Source organism: Salvelinus alpinus, chromosome 9 (genome assembly GCF_045679555.1).
Source record: "Salvelinus alpinus chromosome 9, SLU_Salpinus.1, whole genome shotgun sequence".
NCBI lineage: Eukaryota > Metazoa > Chordata > Actinopteri > Salmoniformes > Salmonidae > Salvelinus > Salvelinus alpinus.
The window spans coordinates 39,457,715-39,477,087 of record NC_092094.1 but is presented as its reverse complement, the minus strand read 5'-3'; the positions used below and the strand labels follow the sequence as shown (position 1 = coordinate 39,477,087).

Sequence of the window (19,373 nt, the reverse complement as noted above, 5' to 3'; positions counted from 1 at the left end):
ATCATGATGAAGGTAAGAGCCTACGCCTGCTCCCTAACATCTATTTAATAAACAAAATATCAAGCTACTGATTTCATTTGGATGGTGCAGTCATGGCTGCACAGACCCGTAATATAGGCCTAATTAAACAAAAAATATGCTATTTCATTCTGTTGAAAATACATTTGATAAGTCTTATGTTTCTTAGGATCTGCCTAAACAAATCAATACATTTATTTTTGAAGGTGTATATTCTCAATGGATTTATTAAAATAGATGCCCACACACATCTACCATTCATCACTGGCATGCTGGTGAGAGCATGGGAGCTATACAATGTGTATGCAGGCAATGTGGTCAAATTTGGTCTGTTTGTAAGGGGGTCATATAAAAAAATGTGTTGCTAAATACCGTAAATCCTATGTGATATCAGTTTTATTAACTCAAGTGTTTCCTTTATTTTGGCAGTTACTTGTGTGTCATTAGGGTTGCCTTGCATATAACGTTATTTCAATGCTCTTGATCTAGTTCCATGCCCGGAGCATTCCTTATCATTTAGTGATATTTTCTTCATTTCCTCTGATGCATTATGATCTCCTCTAGTAATGAAAGAAAGGATAGCATCCCCCCGCTACAGAGAGAGGGAGAGTAGGGAAAGCTATGGGGATGAAAGAATGTAGTAAAGCACATACCCTCCCAGAGTTATGGAATCATCAGCCCTTACATGTAGAAATGCTTGAAGATTCAGTAGCAGTTTCTCCATTGTTGTTTTTACAACTCAAGGCAACTGGGGCTTAACAGATCAAAGATAAAAAGCACAAAGTATGTGGTGATCTTCTATACTCTATACTCCCCCATGGATCCTACAGTATATTCTCTGTAGCATCTGTAGAAATATCTTAGGATATCAACCAATGGTCTCATTGGCTGTTATGCTCAGAGAGGAAGGTCTTCCTTGAAAAAAAGATGTAGATAATTGGCTCATATTTGGTTGAGACATTGATCACTGAGATTATAACCTATCCTCATCCACTCAGACAGACAGTTAGTTGAATTTCCAATTTGTTATCACTATGGTTTCAACCATCTAAAGGCACAACCATTTTCCAATGAAAAACCAATGTCAGAGTTTTGGTTAAGTGCCTAAATGTCTATATCACTGTGCTTTCAACCATGAAAAAATTCTAATGGGAATACAATGTCATATATTTTGTTTATTTATTAATGTGTTACTTATCACTGTGCATCATCTAATAGCAGAACCACATGACTTGGATTGCAGATGAGATTACATTAAAAGTACATGGCGCAAGTCATCAATGCAGTTCGAGATTCTGTGCAGATTCTAACCACAATTGTGAAGATCTCCACAGACCTGCGACAACCTTGAACATGAACGCTTTATATGATTATACAATACATTTATAGTTACAGTAACAACAAAATGTGGCCTTGGATGTGTTACTAATTTTCAGGTTGAATGTTATATTAGTTTGTAAGACAGCCTGAACTTTAATTTAAGTTGATTACATTTTTCAAATCCATTGTATTTTTCCACATAGATGCAACGTCACAATACATTGACAAATTACGTTGAAACGATGTTGATTCATCTAGTTTGTGCCCAGTCGGACAGGCCTGCTGGTAGAGGTGGGTCACCTGCTCAATTATGCCTTGGATGGCAGTGCCACTTGCCGACTTTACCTGAGGCAATGCACCAAGCTGGTATCTCCTCACAATAAAGAGAATGAGAACAATAAAAAGTATACACTACCCAACAACAAACTTTTCAAATCAATACATTTTTAATCCTAGACAGCCATATAGATTCATAACTTGAGGACTTTTATGGAGGGGCGGAAGTTCACAGGAGAAATAAGGCTGTTGACAGGCGCTCCCTCTGTCTTGGGTCAGTGAGGACGGAGAAGGAGAGAGAAGCAGAGAGAGGAAGTGAGCGGGCATGCAGTCTCTCTCTGCGGCAGGCTAATGACAGCACTTTACCATAACCATGCTGCTGAGGCACTCACTGCCACATAAAGCAGCCCTCGGTCTGATTCATGCTCTGGATCCACACCTGATTATTATTCCATCCTCTACCTCTCCCAATATTTCCCACCCTCTCTTCTGTATCTGCCCCCCTTTCTCTACTGCCCTTCAGTTGCTCCTTAGGAAAGACATAAAGTCAAACTGCTATAGCAACAAAGATTGCTTCTGAATTTTGAAAAGGTCTCTATAATATTTTTTCCCAACTACCAATTCAACAACATCAATATTTTAGTAGCTGTTTTGAAGCCACTTAATTATGTTTATCACGTAATCAATCTACACGTTCATTATGGGTGTCTAAAACACACATAATCACAACCAAATGATTTAACATCTTCTGTGAGAATAAACATCCCATTAAACAAATCAACTGAGACCAGATCAACTGACTGCTGACCCAATATTTCCCTCAAGCCTAACTGGACCTATTACTGTTGTAACAGTCTGGTCTCGTTACACTGTATACATGTGAATAATCAGCTATAAACACGTGTTTAGTCAAATGCAGAAAAACACACATCTCTCTAATGCAGTGGTTAAGAAGAGCCATCAATCCACTGTACCACTGGGTGATGAAACAGGCCAATCTAGACCTAGAAATACAAATGAAAGAAAAGGAAATCTCTATCTTAGAAAAAAAACATGAAAAACTTTACAAAGTAAAGAATAAAATACAATTTCTGAACTTAAGCAGGAATACAATCTTTTATTTTTGAAGAGAGCCAACAACTAAACTCAAATAAAACCTACTACTTTATGGCAAATAAACCTGGTAAATATATCCCGGCTCTCACGAAACAAAGACACGCTAAACCAGTTATAATTTTTTAAGATAAATATAAAAATGCATTAGAAACAACAAAGTGATTAATGATGATTTTAAAAGCTTCTACGAACATTTATAAAAATCGGAATTAAACAACAGTTGGATGGATCCTATAGCTTTCTCAGACTCAAAAATGATCAGCAGACAAAATATAATCACTAAAAACATAGATCACCCAAAAAGTAATATTAGATAGTGTTAAAACATTCACGCGGAGAAAAGCACCAGGAAATGGATGGCTTTTCCATAGAATTCTATTTTGTGACAAAGTAGCGCGCCTATTTACAGAAATGACAACACACGTCACTCAATTCAGTACTTCATAGTTCCATGTATCAAACAGTTTTTTAAGTTATATTAAAACCAGGAAAAAAGTAGAGTCCCCTGCTGATTATAGACCCATAAGTTGAATAAATTGTGACAACACTTACAAGCACTAGAATGGCAAACTTGATACCAGACTTGATACATATCAATCAAACAGGGTTTATAAAAAATAGACACGAACAAAGAAATACAAGACCATGTTTCAGTTTAATACAGTATGCAAAAAAACAAGATATAGATTTATCAATAATGGCTGTTGATGCCGAAAAGGCTTTAGAAAGGGGCACACAATGGGGATGTCCTCGCTCACACTCCTGTTTGCATTGGTAATTGAACCGATTGCAGAAATAATTAGACAGGACCCAAAAATAACAGGTATCAGTATTGGTAAACATCAATATAAACGAAACTTATTTTCAGACAATCTCCTGATATACAGCGCATTCGGAAAGTATTCAGACCCCTTGACCTTTTCCAAATGTTGTTACGTTACAGCCATATTCTAAAATTGATTAAATTGTATTTTATCCTCATCAATCTACACACATTACCCCATAATGACAAAGCAAAAACAGATTTATAGAAATATTTACAAATGTATTAAATATAAAAAACTGAAATATCACATTTACATTGTTGGCAGCGATTACAGCATTGAGTTATCTTAGGTATGACGCTACCAGCATGGCACTCTTGTATTTGGGGAGTTTCTCCATTTCTTCTCTGCAGATCCTCTCAAGCTCTATCAGGTTGGATGGGGAGCGTTGCTGCACAGCTATTTTCAGGTCTCTCCAGAGATGTTCGATCATGTTCAAGTCCGGGCTCTGGCTGGGCCACTCAAGAAGATTCAGAGACTTGTTCCGAAACCATTCCTGCGTTGTCTTGGCTGTGTGCTTAGGGTCGTTGTCCTGTTGGAAGGTGAACCTTTACCCCAGTCTGAGGTCCTGAGCGGTCTGGAGCAGGTTTCATCAAGGATCTCTCTGTACTTTACTCCGTTCATCTTTGCCTCGATCCTGACTAGTCTCCCAGTCCCTGCCGCTGAAAAACATCCCCACAGCATGATTCTGCCACCACCATGCTTCACCGTAGGGATGGTGCCAGGTTTCCTCTAGACGTGACACTTGGCATTCAGGCCAAATAGTTCAATCTTGGTTACATAAGACCAGATAATCTTGTTTCTCACGGTCTGAGAGTATTTAAGTGCCTTTTGGCAAAATCTAAGCAGGCTGTCATGTGCCTTTTACTGAGGAGTTGCTTCCGTCTGACCACTCTACCATAGGTTCACCCATCTCCACAGAGGAACTCTAGAGATCTGTCATAGTGACCATCGGGTTCTTGGTCACCTCCCTGACCAAGGCCCTTCACCCCCGATTGCTCAGTTTAGGAAGAGTCCTGGTTGTTTCAAACTTCTTCCATTTAAGAATGATGGAGACCACTGTGTTCTTGGGGTCCTTCAATGCTGCAGACATTTTTTAGTACCCTTCCCCAGATCTGTGCCTCGACACAATCCTGTCTTGGAGGTCTACGGACCATTCCATCAACCTCATTGCTTGGTTTTTGCTCTGACATGCACTGTATATAGACAGGTGTGTGCCTTTACAAATCACGTCCAATCAATTGAATTTACCACAGGTAAGTTGTAGAAACATCTCAAGGATGATCAACGGTAACAGGATGTGGTATTTCTGTTTTTTATAAATGTGTGTAGATTGCTGAGAATTATTTTTATATTTAATCCAGTTTAGAGTAAGGCTGTAATGTAATTATTATTATTTTTTCATTCAAGGCTTCTAAATACTTTCGGAAGGCACTGTAAATGAACCAACACTGAAAACTCAATGGCTCCTTTGCTAAAAATATTTTCAGAATACTCGTGGAAAAAAACGTCATTATCACACACTATTTTGTTCAGTTCTTTGCACCCCATCACTGTGAGATATTGTTTGTTTTGTGACACATGTCTTTCGGAGCTCTGTTTATCCTGCAATTTAATCCTCCCGTGTATGATAGTTTTTGTCTGCCTCACTAACGAAGCCTTTTGCCTATTCCCTGCCTGTACTTTAGCCTATCGGACTTCCTGTTTTCTACCTATTGCCTGATCTCCCGGACTACGTTACGAGCCTATTCCCTGCCTGTACTATTGCCCTTTTGGACCCTCTGTGTGTGACCTTCTGCCTGCCCCTGGACCCAGCTACCTGCCTCCTCCTGTGGTCCTTTGCAATAAACACCTGCTGCACCATGCGCTTGAAACCAGCTCTCTGTCTCCCCTCGTGTTCATTACAAAATGGAACAATCTTCCCATAAATCATACAGGTAGAATAAACCTGGCATGTCTCCCAAAGCTTTTGTATTTATTTTCGGTTATACCAATTACCCCACCAAAGACATTCTTTAAAAAAGTATACTCGTTCATAAGACTTCATATGGCAAATATAATTCATTGAATAAAAAGGAAAGTTTTACGTCTGTCCGAGGGTTTTTTTAACCTCCCAGACTTGGAATTGTATCAACTTGCAACCCAAGGCTTTTACTTGTGACATATAGTTTAGTGCACTAAAGAGGAACAGTGGGTACATAATTGAAGATGTACATGCTCATCCCAATAATATTTTTGTTTATATTTTCAAACTTCATAGTTTTAAGAACATTATAACAATATGGAAGAAAATGAAACGGATTCTACATGAACCAATATCACTCCCTAAAAGCACAACCATATGGAACAGTCCTTGGATAGCTTTTCAGAATTCTAAAGGCATAGAAACTGTAAATGACTTGGTAATATGAAATACATTTATTTCCATGACAGAATTAAAAGGCCATTTTTGACTGACCAATGTAGATTTTTTGAATTACTTTTTTCAAGTACATGCAATTTAATAGTTACATATCCCAATTTTTTTTTAGTGAATTGTATTTGTGTGAGAAAATGATGTTCATATGATAGCGAAGATATACAAAACCTTGCAGAGAGCATATATCTTAAAAACATTATTTACTATTGGATCCTAGACTTAAATAAATGATGTTGGCACAACATGGAGGGAATGTTGGAGCAACTAACAGAAATTACAGTTAATGAAAAGTTACGCTTAATCCAGTATAAACTAATAATAAAGCACTCACAAACTTTTACAGATGCTCAATCGAGAGCATCCTGTCGGGCTGTATCACCGCCTGGTACGGCAACTGCTCCGCCCACAACCATAAGGCTCTCCAGAGGGTAGTGAGGTCTGCACAACGCATCACCGCACACCTACACCACCCGATGTCACAGGAAGGCCAAACAGATCATCAAGGACAACAACCACCCGAGCCACTGCCTGTTCACCCCGCTATCATCCAGAAGGCGAGGTCAGTACAGGTGCATCAAAGCAGGGACCGAGAGACTGAAAAACAGCATCTCAAGGGCATCAGACTGTTAAACAGCCACCACTAACATTGAGTGGCTGCTGCCAACATACTGACTCAACTTAATATAATGTTTATACCCTACATACCCTACATACACATCTCATATGCATCTCATAATAAAATGCAAATGAATTACTTAAAAATCATACAATGTGATTTTCTGGATTTTTATTTTAGATTCCGTCTCTCACAGTTGAAGTGTACCTATGATACAAATTACAGACCTCTACATGCTTTGTAAGTAGGAAAACCTGCAAAATCGGCAGTGTGTCAAATACTTGTTCTCCCCACTGTATGTGTAATACATGTATCACTAGCCACTTTAAACTATGCCACTTTATGTTTATATACCCTACATTACTCATCTCATATGTATATACTGTACTCGATACCATCTACTGCATCTTGCCTACGCCGTTCTGTACCATCACTCATTCATATATCTTTATGTACATATTCTTCATCCCTTTACACTTGTGTGTATAAGGTAGCTGTTGTGAAATTGTTAGGTTAGATTACTCGTTGGTTATTACTGCACTATCGGAACTAGAAGCACAAGCATTTCGCTACACTCGCATTAACATCTGCTAACCATGTGTGTGACAAATAAAATGTGATTTGATTTGATTTGATTAATGCCTAGAATGTATTATACAGGAGACAAAATTCACAAATTCTACAGCACAATGTCAGAGTCATGTCTTAAGTGTAATACTAATAATGAGTTAGAAAGTTGGCTGTCAGAAGTATTACAATGTAAACTTACTTTTAATCCATCTGTTTGCATTTGTAAGACATGGCATATGGGGGTGTAGTGAGACACAATGGGCTAGAAAATGATCTTGTCATGAAAAAACGTTTACTAAAAACTTGGAAATCAATCAATCTGTCATCATTAACACATGTATTTAAATTTGTAAAAATCTGGGGCAACCGAGAAAAACAAATTATGACAGTTTAAGGCCATGTGGCAAACAATAATGCAGGCACTAGGGATGGGGGTGTGAGCAGAGGAGATGTAGTCGTTGTTTGTGTGCATTTGTGGGTTGCTGTTTGTATGTGTATGTTGGTATTTGGTGTGGAGAAAAGTCGAATATCCAATAGCAGTCCAATATCTGCTAGCAGACAATTTATTCTACTGTATCTTCGGACCGGGTTACAGTAATAGGCAATGTAAAGCCCCACTATTACCAATTACTAGAAGAAAACGGTGATCAGTGACCCAAATTGTCACGCTTTGAAAGAATCCTGTCTTCATCTCTGAGTAAGGGACCATGGTGATGAGAGAAATACAAATACACCATGCTGAGAACATAGGATAAATACACTTTCCTTCTCTCTCTTCACATCTGGTCAAGTCAGGGGACCATCTCTCAGTTCATTGGTCATCTGAGTGTAGTCCTAATCCTGTCAGATAGCCTATCTCTGCTTAGTCCTCAGATGTACCCATACATCCATGCAGGAACACTAGACTGAACCACAATCCCTACCAAGATAAGCACTAACTGCAGTAGGTTCAGACTTCCAATTCACCACTGAGGAGAGAACATACCCTTTTTTGCCTGGTACTGCAATGGAATATGGCCCACATCACTTTGTGGCATTTTATTTTTGCCGTTCAGCCATGGCCTCACTTTACCGCGGCACTAATACACATTGATTATTGGGACTAGGGATATTTATAATGCCCAGCTTTCCATGTCCTTTCAGAATATAAGGGCACAAGGTAATTTGAGACATTTATCTCCACTTACCTGTTCGCTTTTTATGATGACAGTTACCCATTATATTAAACCATTCTCTGGACAGATTGCTCTTAAATTGCTTCTACTCCTCTGCCATTTGAAAAATAAAAGATGTGTACTTGAAGTATTGAGAGCTGGTGCCAGATTTCCTGGAAATCCACCAGCTCATAGCATATACTGTACGTTCTCTTGTCCAGGGAATGAGATATTAGTGAATAGCCAGCCCTTGGCTTTGGGACCCAAATGAATTATGTCAAATTGTTTCTTTGAATAGGAAAAATACATTTGATTCTTTGAAATAGTACATAAATAAGTATTTTCTTTGGCAAACTTTTTTCCTGATAGCTTTAACTTCACATCACAACAGTTGTCAAAGTACAGTACTGCTCAGTCAAAAGGAATACGTCTGAACTGTACCTTGTTAGTTTTATAGACATATTGTTAAAGGAAAATGACATTCAAGTAAGCGCAACACATCAACATCAAGAGCAGGTCTGCTTTAAATGATTAATGTAGGTCTATTGTAAATTATACTGTACTCTCCAGTTTTCTGTGGGGTTAATGAAGTCACTCAGTGTTTCTCTGCTTCTCTCTCCTTCTCAGTGTATTTCTCTCCCTCGCGACAATTCTCTCTCCTTCTTATTCCTCTCAGTTTCTTCCATCTGTCTCTTAATAGCAATATTTCTCATCTCTTCATTTCCCTATTCTCTGTTCCATCCATGTTCTCTGTTCTCCTCTGGAGAAGACAATGCTGATGTGGGCTGTTCCCTAAGTTGTCCCAGACCCCTATTGACTGAGCCACTCTGTCTGTGAGACTCAATTAATTAAAAAAAGAACAAGAAAAGATGAACAACCCATAATACCCAGGGGGCTCAATTTATCTACAGGAATTCACAGCTTGAAAAAAAAGTGATTGACACTCCTAACCTTCATTGGGATGTAATCTTCATCTTTAGCACTCTGAGATCTAATTAATTAGTGGAATCTCATTTCCGACCTAATGCAACTGGACAGAGCCGTGATGGAGGAGGGCGGCAGAGGGGAGGAGGATAGGAGAAGAGGAGAGCCCAGAGGAGGGGGGGAGGTGCCATATTCCATCACTGTCTGTGAACTGTGTCCACCGTATTCATCCCACCAGAGCAAGAGGGGGATCTAGACAGGGGGCATTGTTCACAACCTCTGGCACACTGGCTATGTGACATCTTACTTTCACACAAACATCACACCATAGCCCTAGGATCAGTTCAGGAAAGGCTTTGCATGATCAGGACCTTGTGAGTGAAGCATCTGTTTACATGGAATACATGGAATAGATTCAGCATAGTACTTCACTCTTCTAGACTGTAGAGGACCGGTATCAGAGCAAATAGTATGAGAGACAAAGTAGTGTCCAACAATATGTGTGCTTGTGTGTCAGAGAAAAGGAGTGTGGGTGTGTGAGAAAAAGGTAGAATCAGGAAGGATAAATCAAAGAGAGTGTTTGTTGAATGTGGACTGACAAGTTTCTCTTAGATGCTAATTGACATTGATGTAAAGTAGTAAAGTAGGTGATTCTTCTCTCAGGTCAGGTCATTTGTCTTCTAGATAATCTGTTTTTAGTGTCCTTCTCACAAATGTCACGTATTATAACAATGAAAGGCCATAAACCTCCCTATACTCTTAGAAAAAAGAGTCCCAAAAGGGTTCTTCGGCTATCCCAATAGGATAACCATATTTGGTTCCAGGTATAACCCTTTTTGGTTCCAGGTAGAACTATTTTGGGTTCCATGTAGATCCCTCTGTGGAAAGGGTTTTACATCAAATCAAATGTATTTATAAAGCCCTTCTTACATCAGCTGATATCTCAAAGTGCTGTACAGAAACCCAGCCTAAAACCCCAAACAGCAAGCAATGCAGGTGTAGAAGCACGGTGGCTTGGAAAAACTTCCTAGAAAGGCCAGAACCTAGGAAGAAACCTAGAGAGGAACCAGGCTATGAGGAGTGGCCAGTCCTCTTCTGGCTGTGCCGGGTGGAGATTATAACAGAACATGGCCAAGATGTTCAAATGTTCATAGATGACCAGCAGGGTCAGATAATAATACATGGAACCCAATAAGGGTTCTACCTGAAACCAAAAACAGTTCATTAAAGGGTTCTTCTATGGGAACAGACAAAGAAGACTTTTAGGTTCTAGATAGCAGCTTTTTTCTAAGAGTGTACACTTTGGGAGAATATTTGGGCATTTGGCTGAAAATAATCTGTTCTGTAAAACAGTAGACCTCTGTAAAAGTTTTCTGACCTGACATTCTGATCATAGGCAGCCTGGAAGCATAGAGAGTCCCAAGAAGCCAATCTAAAGGTGCATTACGATGTCAGAAGATGAAAGGGCTGAGGAGAGAAAGAGAAGGAGAAAGAGAAAAGGGAGAAAGGAAAGAGTAAGGCAGCAGAGAAGAATCCCTCCCTCCGTTCTATCTCAGAACGCCATGCCGCTCCTTCTCTCCCTCTCTTCACAGCTCCCTTTAGAGCATCACAACTCTATTTCTGAAGCCAGGTGCCTCAATCTCTGGATCATAATAGGGAGTAAAAGGGAGTTTATAAACTGGAGTGCACACATCAGATCTGCAGTAATGACATTTTACCAATTGAAGTCGCCGCTGTATTATTTGCATATAGATGACATAATATAATAACTCTCTCCCCTACCTGGAGGAAGAGTAAATATTTTTCTGTCTGCTTTGTCTCATTGTGGTGACAGAGGGAAGCAGCTGCTAATTGAGGAGAGGAAGGAATCTTTATGTGGCGACTGACATTCAATTATGTCTGAGGGATCAGATTAGGTGGCGGACGAGGAATGTTTGAAAACAACATTTTGCGGGCGGTGGCGGACAGGCGGGGCGGTAATTTGAATGGCTGTTTGAGGGCGGGGGTGAATGCTGCTGCTCTGAATGAAATCACTACGCTATGACCCGGGAGTAATTGGATGTCCGAAGTGAAGCGCTGAGAAACGGAGGTAGAGAGAGAGAGAGTGAGAGAGATGCCCAGTTAGCAGAGCATGGTGCTTGCAACGCCAGGATAGTGGGGTCGATTCCCTGGACCACTCATACTTAAAATGCACGCATGACTGTAAGTCACCTTGGATAGAAGCGTCTGCTAAATGGCATATATTATTACATACAGTATATTATTATATTAAAGTTGGAGAGAGAGAGAGAGAGAGAGGGTGAGAGAGAGAGGTGAGGAATTGAGGAAGCAGTAGAGAGAGAGGGAAAAACTGACAGGCAGGCAGATGGAATGGTAGACTTGTGACTCTTGCTAAAGCCAGAGTTCACAACACAGCCTCTCTCATCACCAAGCCAAATAAACCATTTCACAAGCACTGCTTTCTTATCAGCCCAAACACCATGATGAGATCACACTGGCAAGGTCAAAACTAATAAACGGGGTCATTCTCTCGCGCCTCCGATACTCATTATGTTCTGCTGATCAAGCTGAGCGCTATGGATTCCATTCATGTACCTTCATGTACTAACTAGGAGGACCACAGTGACAAATGGAAGGTAAACATCCATTTGTCACATCAAGAACATTGAACAAAGAAGGGGAATACCAGCTACCATGGCCATCGTATCAACATGACTGGTTATAACGAAATAGATACACAGGTACAACAAACCCAGAAAATAATGTTTGTCTGTCCTCCTGTCACTCTTAAATAAATGTCTTGTTATTGTACCATTTTCTTGTTAAGTGTTATTTTGTGTCTGACAGAGATATGAATTTAACAAGTAGCTCTGATAACCCATCTGTTTAAACTCAGACAGATGGATAGACAAATGAACGGATGGACGGACAGACAGAGCCATTGAAGCATTCAGGATAGGTCATGTTCCTGGCTGGGTCACTCTCAGAGGTAACAGGAACAGTGAATGTGGACAGACCTCTGCTCCCCAGACCCCACAAAGGGAGGACATTGATTTGAACGTTGATTTTGGCTCTTTGTAATTCCTCCGTATGGAAGAGGAGGGGCTGCCAGGCATATCGATTGGCTGCCGTTACCAGTGACAGGTCCCAGATTGCCCAGAGAGAATTAGAAATCCACAGTCACCATCATTAACAGTCTGCCCACACCAGTTAGGTCCCAGCCAGACCAGCAGCACCATGGGCCTGTACACCGTAATCTACACCCCATCACTACTTCCTCAATCACATTAGTCTGCCTTTCTGTGTGTGTGCGCGTGTGCGTGTGCGTGTGTGTGTGTGTGCGTGTGCGTGTGTATCTGTATGTATACATGTGCTCGAGCGTGCGTGTGTGTGTCAGTGACACCTGGCAAAGCCATTGCAAAGTAAACTAGATTAAAGACACAGCTTGAAGCATATCAGAGCTGCTCAAATAATCATAGCAGGGTGTTGATGATTCAAACCTACAACAATTACTTTTTATTGGCACATACTAGAAGCAAATATGACTTTCCATTATGTTATTTTCTTTTTGACTCACATTTAATAATATGTGCATTACTACTCACTGCTTTGTGCTAACCTAAAGAGCTTTACACTGCTCTGTGCAACAGAACACAAGCCTCGCTTATGAAAGTGCTGGCATTATAAACCATTGTGGAGTTCCCCAATGGGTTTAAGAGCATAGCAACACACTACACGACACCTGTCTGTCACTCAGAGTGCTATACATCCTCAGAGCAGCAGCAGCATGGGTCAGAGGAGATCCAGAGGAGATAAGTATCAACACATCATTATACACACGACTTCCAGCTGACCTTTCATTGTGCTTCAGCAGGAATCACAGGCTGTAATGAGGGGAGATGAGTGGAGAAGTGGAGGTGTGGAGACAAGTATAGACCAAAAGCCTTCGCTAAATAATGCACACAACATGTACAATATAATTGAATTGAATAATTTCAAATGATAGAGGAATGTGGGAATGTACACTGAGTGCACAAACATTAGGAACACATTCCTAATATTGAGTTGCACCCCCTTTTTCCTACAGAAAAGCTAAATTAGTCGGGGCATGGACTTGTTCAACAGGGATGCTGGCCCATGTTGACTCCAGTGCTTCCCACAGTTTTGTCAAGTTGGCCGGATGTCCTTTGGTGGTGGACCATTCTTGATACACACAGGAAACTGTTGCGCAGCGTTGCAGTTCTTGACACAGACTGGTGCGCCTGGTACCTACTACCATACTCCATTCAAAGGCACTTAAATATTTTGTCTTGCCCATTCACCCTCTGAATGGCACACATACACAATCCATGTCTTAATTATCTCAAGGCTTAAACATCCTTCTTTAACCTGTCTCCTCCCCTTCATCTACACTGATTGAAGTGGATTTAACAAGTGACATCAATAGGGGATCATAATTCTTCACCTTTTTTTTTTACATAACAGCAATTGCAGGGACACCACACAGAGAGTTGGTAAACTTCACAGTGCCATGATGACCACACGCCATGAACCTGATTCATCTGAAAAGCTGACTGGTACTGAAGGAGGGGTGTAGGCCAGATAAAGCTTGGGCTGACAGTGCCTCTGTGTGCTGTAGAGTGATGGCCTCCGGGTCCTGGGCAGGTCCAAGGTGAAATTGTCTGTCGGAGGAGAGGAGAGAGGAAGCTCTACTCCGCTGTGCTCCAGGTACTGATGACTGTGGACAGGATGTAGGATAGTCGTGATGAGGGGAGGGGAGGTTGGTCGCTTGACGAGGGGAGGCAGGCCGTGACAGCACAATGGACTGGAAAGTCCATTAATCACAATGCACCACAGCTAGGAGACTGAGACAACAGCTCTAAACACTAACATGAAACATATACACGTAGGCACAAACAAACACACATAAAAACACACACAGAGCCCATTATTCAGGGCTATCAATCTGACAGACAGCTGGTATAACTCACACATTGTGCCTGTCAAATCAACACATCACATCTGCCACTGGAAAGGCCATGAGTAGTACACCGGCTTTTTAAAAATGCAAACATACCTTTACATCCACTGCAGCTTAAAGTGTATTCCTTTCTAAAGAACAAGTGAAAGCATTTGATGTTAACCAATTGATTTTGCCATGATTGAAATGTCTGAGCATGAGAGTGTTGTGTAGTTCTGGCCAGTGTCTGTGAGACTGTGTCCATCAGATTGACTACTGATAGACTACTGCTCTTAGGCTTGCAGAGACAGAGAGATCCGATCTCTAAAGTCTGTCTTTCCTGTCTGATCGGCTGCATACAGTATCTGCTACTTCACAGCCCCTAGGAAAATGGCCCCTTCTGTGTACGATATTAGCTGTCAAAAATATAGTCTGCCATTGATCCAAAAAGTGAGAGGCAGAAGGAAAGGAGAGAGGAGCAGACAAAGTGGAGGGAAAAATAGATACGGAGGACATAGATGTGCATATCAAGACAGAATTTAACGCCTGAGTGAGAGTGGTGGAGGGAAAATCAACTTGATTTCAATGTGACAAAATAGATTTTCCAATTTTCGATGGACTGCTTTGCCTCCCGGGGTACCATGGAATGTCCATCTAAATACACTTACAGCTCAACCTGAATTATGTCCAATGCATTTACAGGGTGGAGGAACAATGTTTTTTATCCAGTAAAAAAAGTAGTTTGGTGTGCCAGATGGAGGGCGTGCGATACATACTTATGAGTATCTGCTGAAGTAGCCGATGTTTAAAGCTCTCCAGACACCTAGAAGATACAGATGTAGGATCTCTTTTGTTGCTGAGAATTTTCCTGCTCAGCAGGTAATGCAAACTTGTAGTGTATTCGATGTTTAAAAAGGCTTCTAAAGACAATGATTAGTTGATTTTTGGTGTGTTAGCTGGGGCTGGGGCTGGGGCAAAAGTGTGACACTAATCAGGCCACCGAGCACTGAAGTTGCCCATCCCTTGTTTACATAATTTCCATGCTCATTAAACCATTCAGTGACCACTCATGCCCTGTGGATGGGTGCATTGTCATGGTAGCCAAAATAATGGGTTTTTCTACATGACCCTAAGCATGATGGGATGTCAATTACTTAAGCACCTGCTTTCAATATACTTTGTATCCCTCATTTACTAAAGTGTTTCCATCATTTACTAAAGTGTTTCCATAATTTACCAAAGTGTTTCCATCATTTACTAAAGTGTTTCCATCATTTCCTGAAGTGTGTCCATCACTTACTAAAGTGTTTCCATCATTTACTAAAGTGTTTCCATCATTTACTAAAGTGTTTCCATCATTTACTAAAGTGTTTCCATCACTTACTAAAGTGTTTCCATCATTTACTAAAGTGTTTCCATCATTTACTGAAGTGTGTCCATCACTTACTAAAGTGTTTCCATCACTTACTAAAGTGTTTCCATCACTTACTAAAGTGTCTCCATCATTTACTAAAGTGTTTCCATCATTTAATAAAGTGTTTCCATCATTTCCTGAAGTGTGTCCATCATTTACTAAAGTGTTTCCATCATTTCCTGAAGTGTGTCCATCATTTACTAAAGTGTTTCCATAATTTACTAAAGTGTTTCCATCATTTACTGAAGTGTGTCCATCACTTACTAAAGTGTTTCCATCACTTACTAAAGTGTTTCCATCATTTACTAAAGTGTTTCCATAATTTACCAAAGTGTTTCCATCATTTACTAAAGTGTTTCCATCATTTCCTGAAGTGTGTCCATCACTTACTAAAGTGTTTCCATCATTTACTAAAGTGTTTCCATCATTTACTAAAGTGTTTCCATCATTTACTAAAGTGTTTCCATCACTTACTAAAGTGTTTCCATCATTTACTAAAGTGTTTCCATCATTTACTGAAGTGTGTCCATCACTTACTAAAGTGTTTCCATCACTTACTAAAGTGTTTCCATCACTTACTAAAGTGTCTCCATCATTTACTAAAGTGTTTCCATCATTTACTAAAGTGTTTCCATCATTTCCTGAAGTGTGTCCATCATTTACTAAAGTGTTTCCATCATTTCCTGAAGTGTGTCCATCATTTACTAAAGTGTTTCCATAATTTACTAAAGTGTTTCCATCATTTACTGAAGTGTGTCCATCACTTACTAAAGTGTTTCCATCACTTACTAAAGTGTTTCCATCATTTACTAAAGTGTTTCCATCATTTACTGAAGTGTGTCCATCACTTACTAAAGTGTTTCCATCATTTACTAAAGTGTTTCCATCACTTACTAAAGTGTCTCCATTATTTACTAAAGTGTTTCCATCATTTACTAAAGTGTCTCCATCATTTACTGAAGTGTGTCCATCACTTACTAAAGTGTTTCCATCATTTACTAAAGTGTTTCCATCACTTACTAAAGTGTCTCCATTATTTACTAAAGTGTTTCCATCATTTACTAAAGTGTCTCCATCATTTACTAAAGTGTTTCCATCACTTACTAAAGTGTCTCCATCATTTACTAAAGTGTTTCCATCATTTACTCAACTGTTTCCATTATTTTGGTAGTTACCTGTATATGTGATTTTGTCTATTTTGTCTGTAACACAGACACAGGTATGAACTATAAACACGCAATAAAGGGGTGATCACATTCAATACAACCCACTAATCATGCAATTTCTAACTCAACAGAAATCAATAGCATCCTTCATGAGCACACAGACCAGGCGCTCAATGTTTGAATTACACACAGTACTAACACATTTATCAATTAATCATCTATGAGAGTTATAGCTCAGAGATCCACTCATTGCCATTTGATAGTGATTTCCCTGTTCCAGCTGAGAGGTTTCTGTTGGACTTGTTGGACACAGCCGATGCTGGTGGATAAGTGTGTATCACCTCAATTAAACCAAGCTCTAAGTGTCTGACAACAGCTAATATTCCTCTTCCACGAGCACAGTGAATCGATGTTCTGGCATTCGTCACCCCGCTGAAAAAGCAATCATGCCGTTGTCTCGCTCCGGTTAAGGAATGGGGCGATGCTGCCTCCGCTTGCTCATTAGAATGCACCACAGAAATCCACCCTCCGCCTTCCCTCACCCCCCTCATCTCTCCCGCCTCCTTCATTCGCCTATCTACAGTCTCTTTACTGACAATAACAACAGTGATTTAAAACATCATGGTAGTGAGGCAGTGAGGCAGTGAGACAGCAGCAATGTTTTGAGGCCCCATTAGATCAGTCCCATTAGATCAGTCCCCCCAGCCCAGCCCGGCACACTCACCTCTCTGTCCAGCAGCGTGGGGGAGATCACAGTGACAATGTTGCCGCTCTCTGGGTTGATGTAGAACATGTTGGGCGAGGGTTTATCGGGCGACTGCCTCACGATGTTGTAACGTAGCACCGCGTTCTGCAACCTGGGGTCATCAGCATCCTCTGCTGTCATCGTCATCACCACAGTTCCTATGGAAACAGACACAAGTTCGTAAGAAGTTTACAGCACTATCTTGAGCACAACCTACAGATGTAGGATCTTAATTTGAGCCAGTTTTCTACAGCAGGAAAATTATATTGCAGCAACAGGAAATGTGAATTATTATGTGGATTATATTTAATGGACATTTTTGAAGGGATTGATTTTTCATGAGGGAAAATCAAGTCTGAAATTTAAAAGTGTAAATTACAAACTTCAGAAGCCTTTTTAAACCTCAGATATAATACATGTTCAAACTTTACTGCGTTGCAGGAAAGTTCTCCTGCAACAGGGTGATCAAATTAAGATCCTACATCTGTATAATAAGCATTCCAGACTGATAAAGTCAGTCACTTTGTCAATCACATGAAAGTGCATTGAGTTACCAAATCACAAGTATGATGAAAATATGAGCCTGTTCAATGCTGATCTAACAACAAGGACTGAGACAAAGGCTAAGAATAATGACAGGCATTAGTCAGAATCTCACTCTGCAACTCACATCCTCTACTAATGCATTTTCTCCCTGATGCTGGTCAGAACAATACACCACATGTGATTTGGTAATGGAACAGGAACGGAGAGCCACCCCTGCAGTCTAAGCTGAAATCCCAGTCAATCCTTGACATCTTCAACTTTCCATCGTCATGTCTCGCCTCAGTGATGAGCCTCACACTTCCACTCTAAAGGCAAGAGAATTTGTTAGCCGCTGGTACGGCTATCTCTCCCCCACTTCGTATTCTCTCACTACACACATCTCATATGAAAACAGCAAGACATCTCTGTGGAGCCTGGAAATTTAGTTTGGACCAGTCAAAGTACCAATAAAAAAACACAAGCCTCTTTTCAGTCTCTTCGGCACGGCTGTTTAGGTTTAGCCGTCATTCTTATCAGCTTATTACTATAACACTACCTCTTCTATTACTTGTTATTTTAGATTTGACTCTTTATTAATGATTATTGTACTGCAATGTTGAGAGCGCTAGCATACAATAATTTCACTACACTTTTGCACTGCTTTAAACTGTGTTTGTGACAAATAACATTTGATTTGATTTGACTCTTCACCTTAACGTTTGATGATTCTTTGCTATGGAGTATTAGTCGGTAACTCAGTCAAATTAGCAACAAATTAGCCAAAAGTGCAAAAACTGCATCATAGTGCATCAAGTATGCTAAATAGTTGCTTTAGTGTAAATGGACATAAGGTCAGTAGTATGTATGTCACGGCTCTTGTCGTAATGAGGATCGAACCAAAGCGCAGCGTGGTAAGTGTTCATGATTTTTATTTGATCACAAAACACTCGAACAAAATAAACAGGAGGGAAAACCGAAACAGTTCTGTAAGGAGAATAAACTATACAGAAAACAACTACCCACAAAACACAGGTGTGAAAAGGCTGCCTAAGTATGATTCCCAATCAGAGACAACGATAGACAGCTGTCCCTGATTGAGAACCATACACGGCCAAAACATAGAAACAGAAAACATAGAAATAAAGAAACTAGAATGCCAATCCTAGTCACACCCTGGCCTAACCAAAATAGAGAATAAAAGCCTCTCTATGGCCAGGGCGTGACATTGTAATGGAGGGCTGAGAGGCAGAGAGGAATGGATTTGATACCCTGGCAGGTGTTCGAACTGTAAGGTGAACCATTTGTAGTGGGTAAAGCAGTAATCCT

General features: G+C 40.3%; 1 protein-coding gene across 1 annotated transcript in view; it reads right to left on the bottom strand.

Moving 5' to 3' along the window:
* Positions 1-19,373, bottom strand: part of cdh13 (cadherin 13, H-cadherin (heart)) — a 526,046-nt gene that overhangs the window by 152,789 nt on the left and 353,884 nt on the right. The window contains exon 7 of the mRNA XM_071326199.1: positions 17,502-17,680. Within this exon, the coding sequence (XP_071182300.1) occupies positions 17,502-17,680 (179 nt within the window). The remainder of the gene's footprint in view (positions 1-17,501; positions 17,681-19,373) is intronic.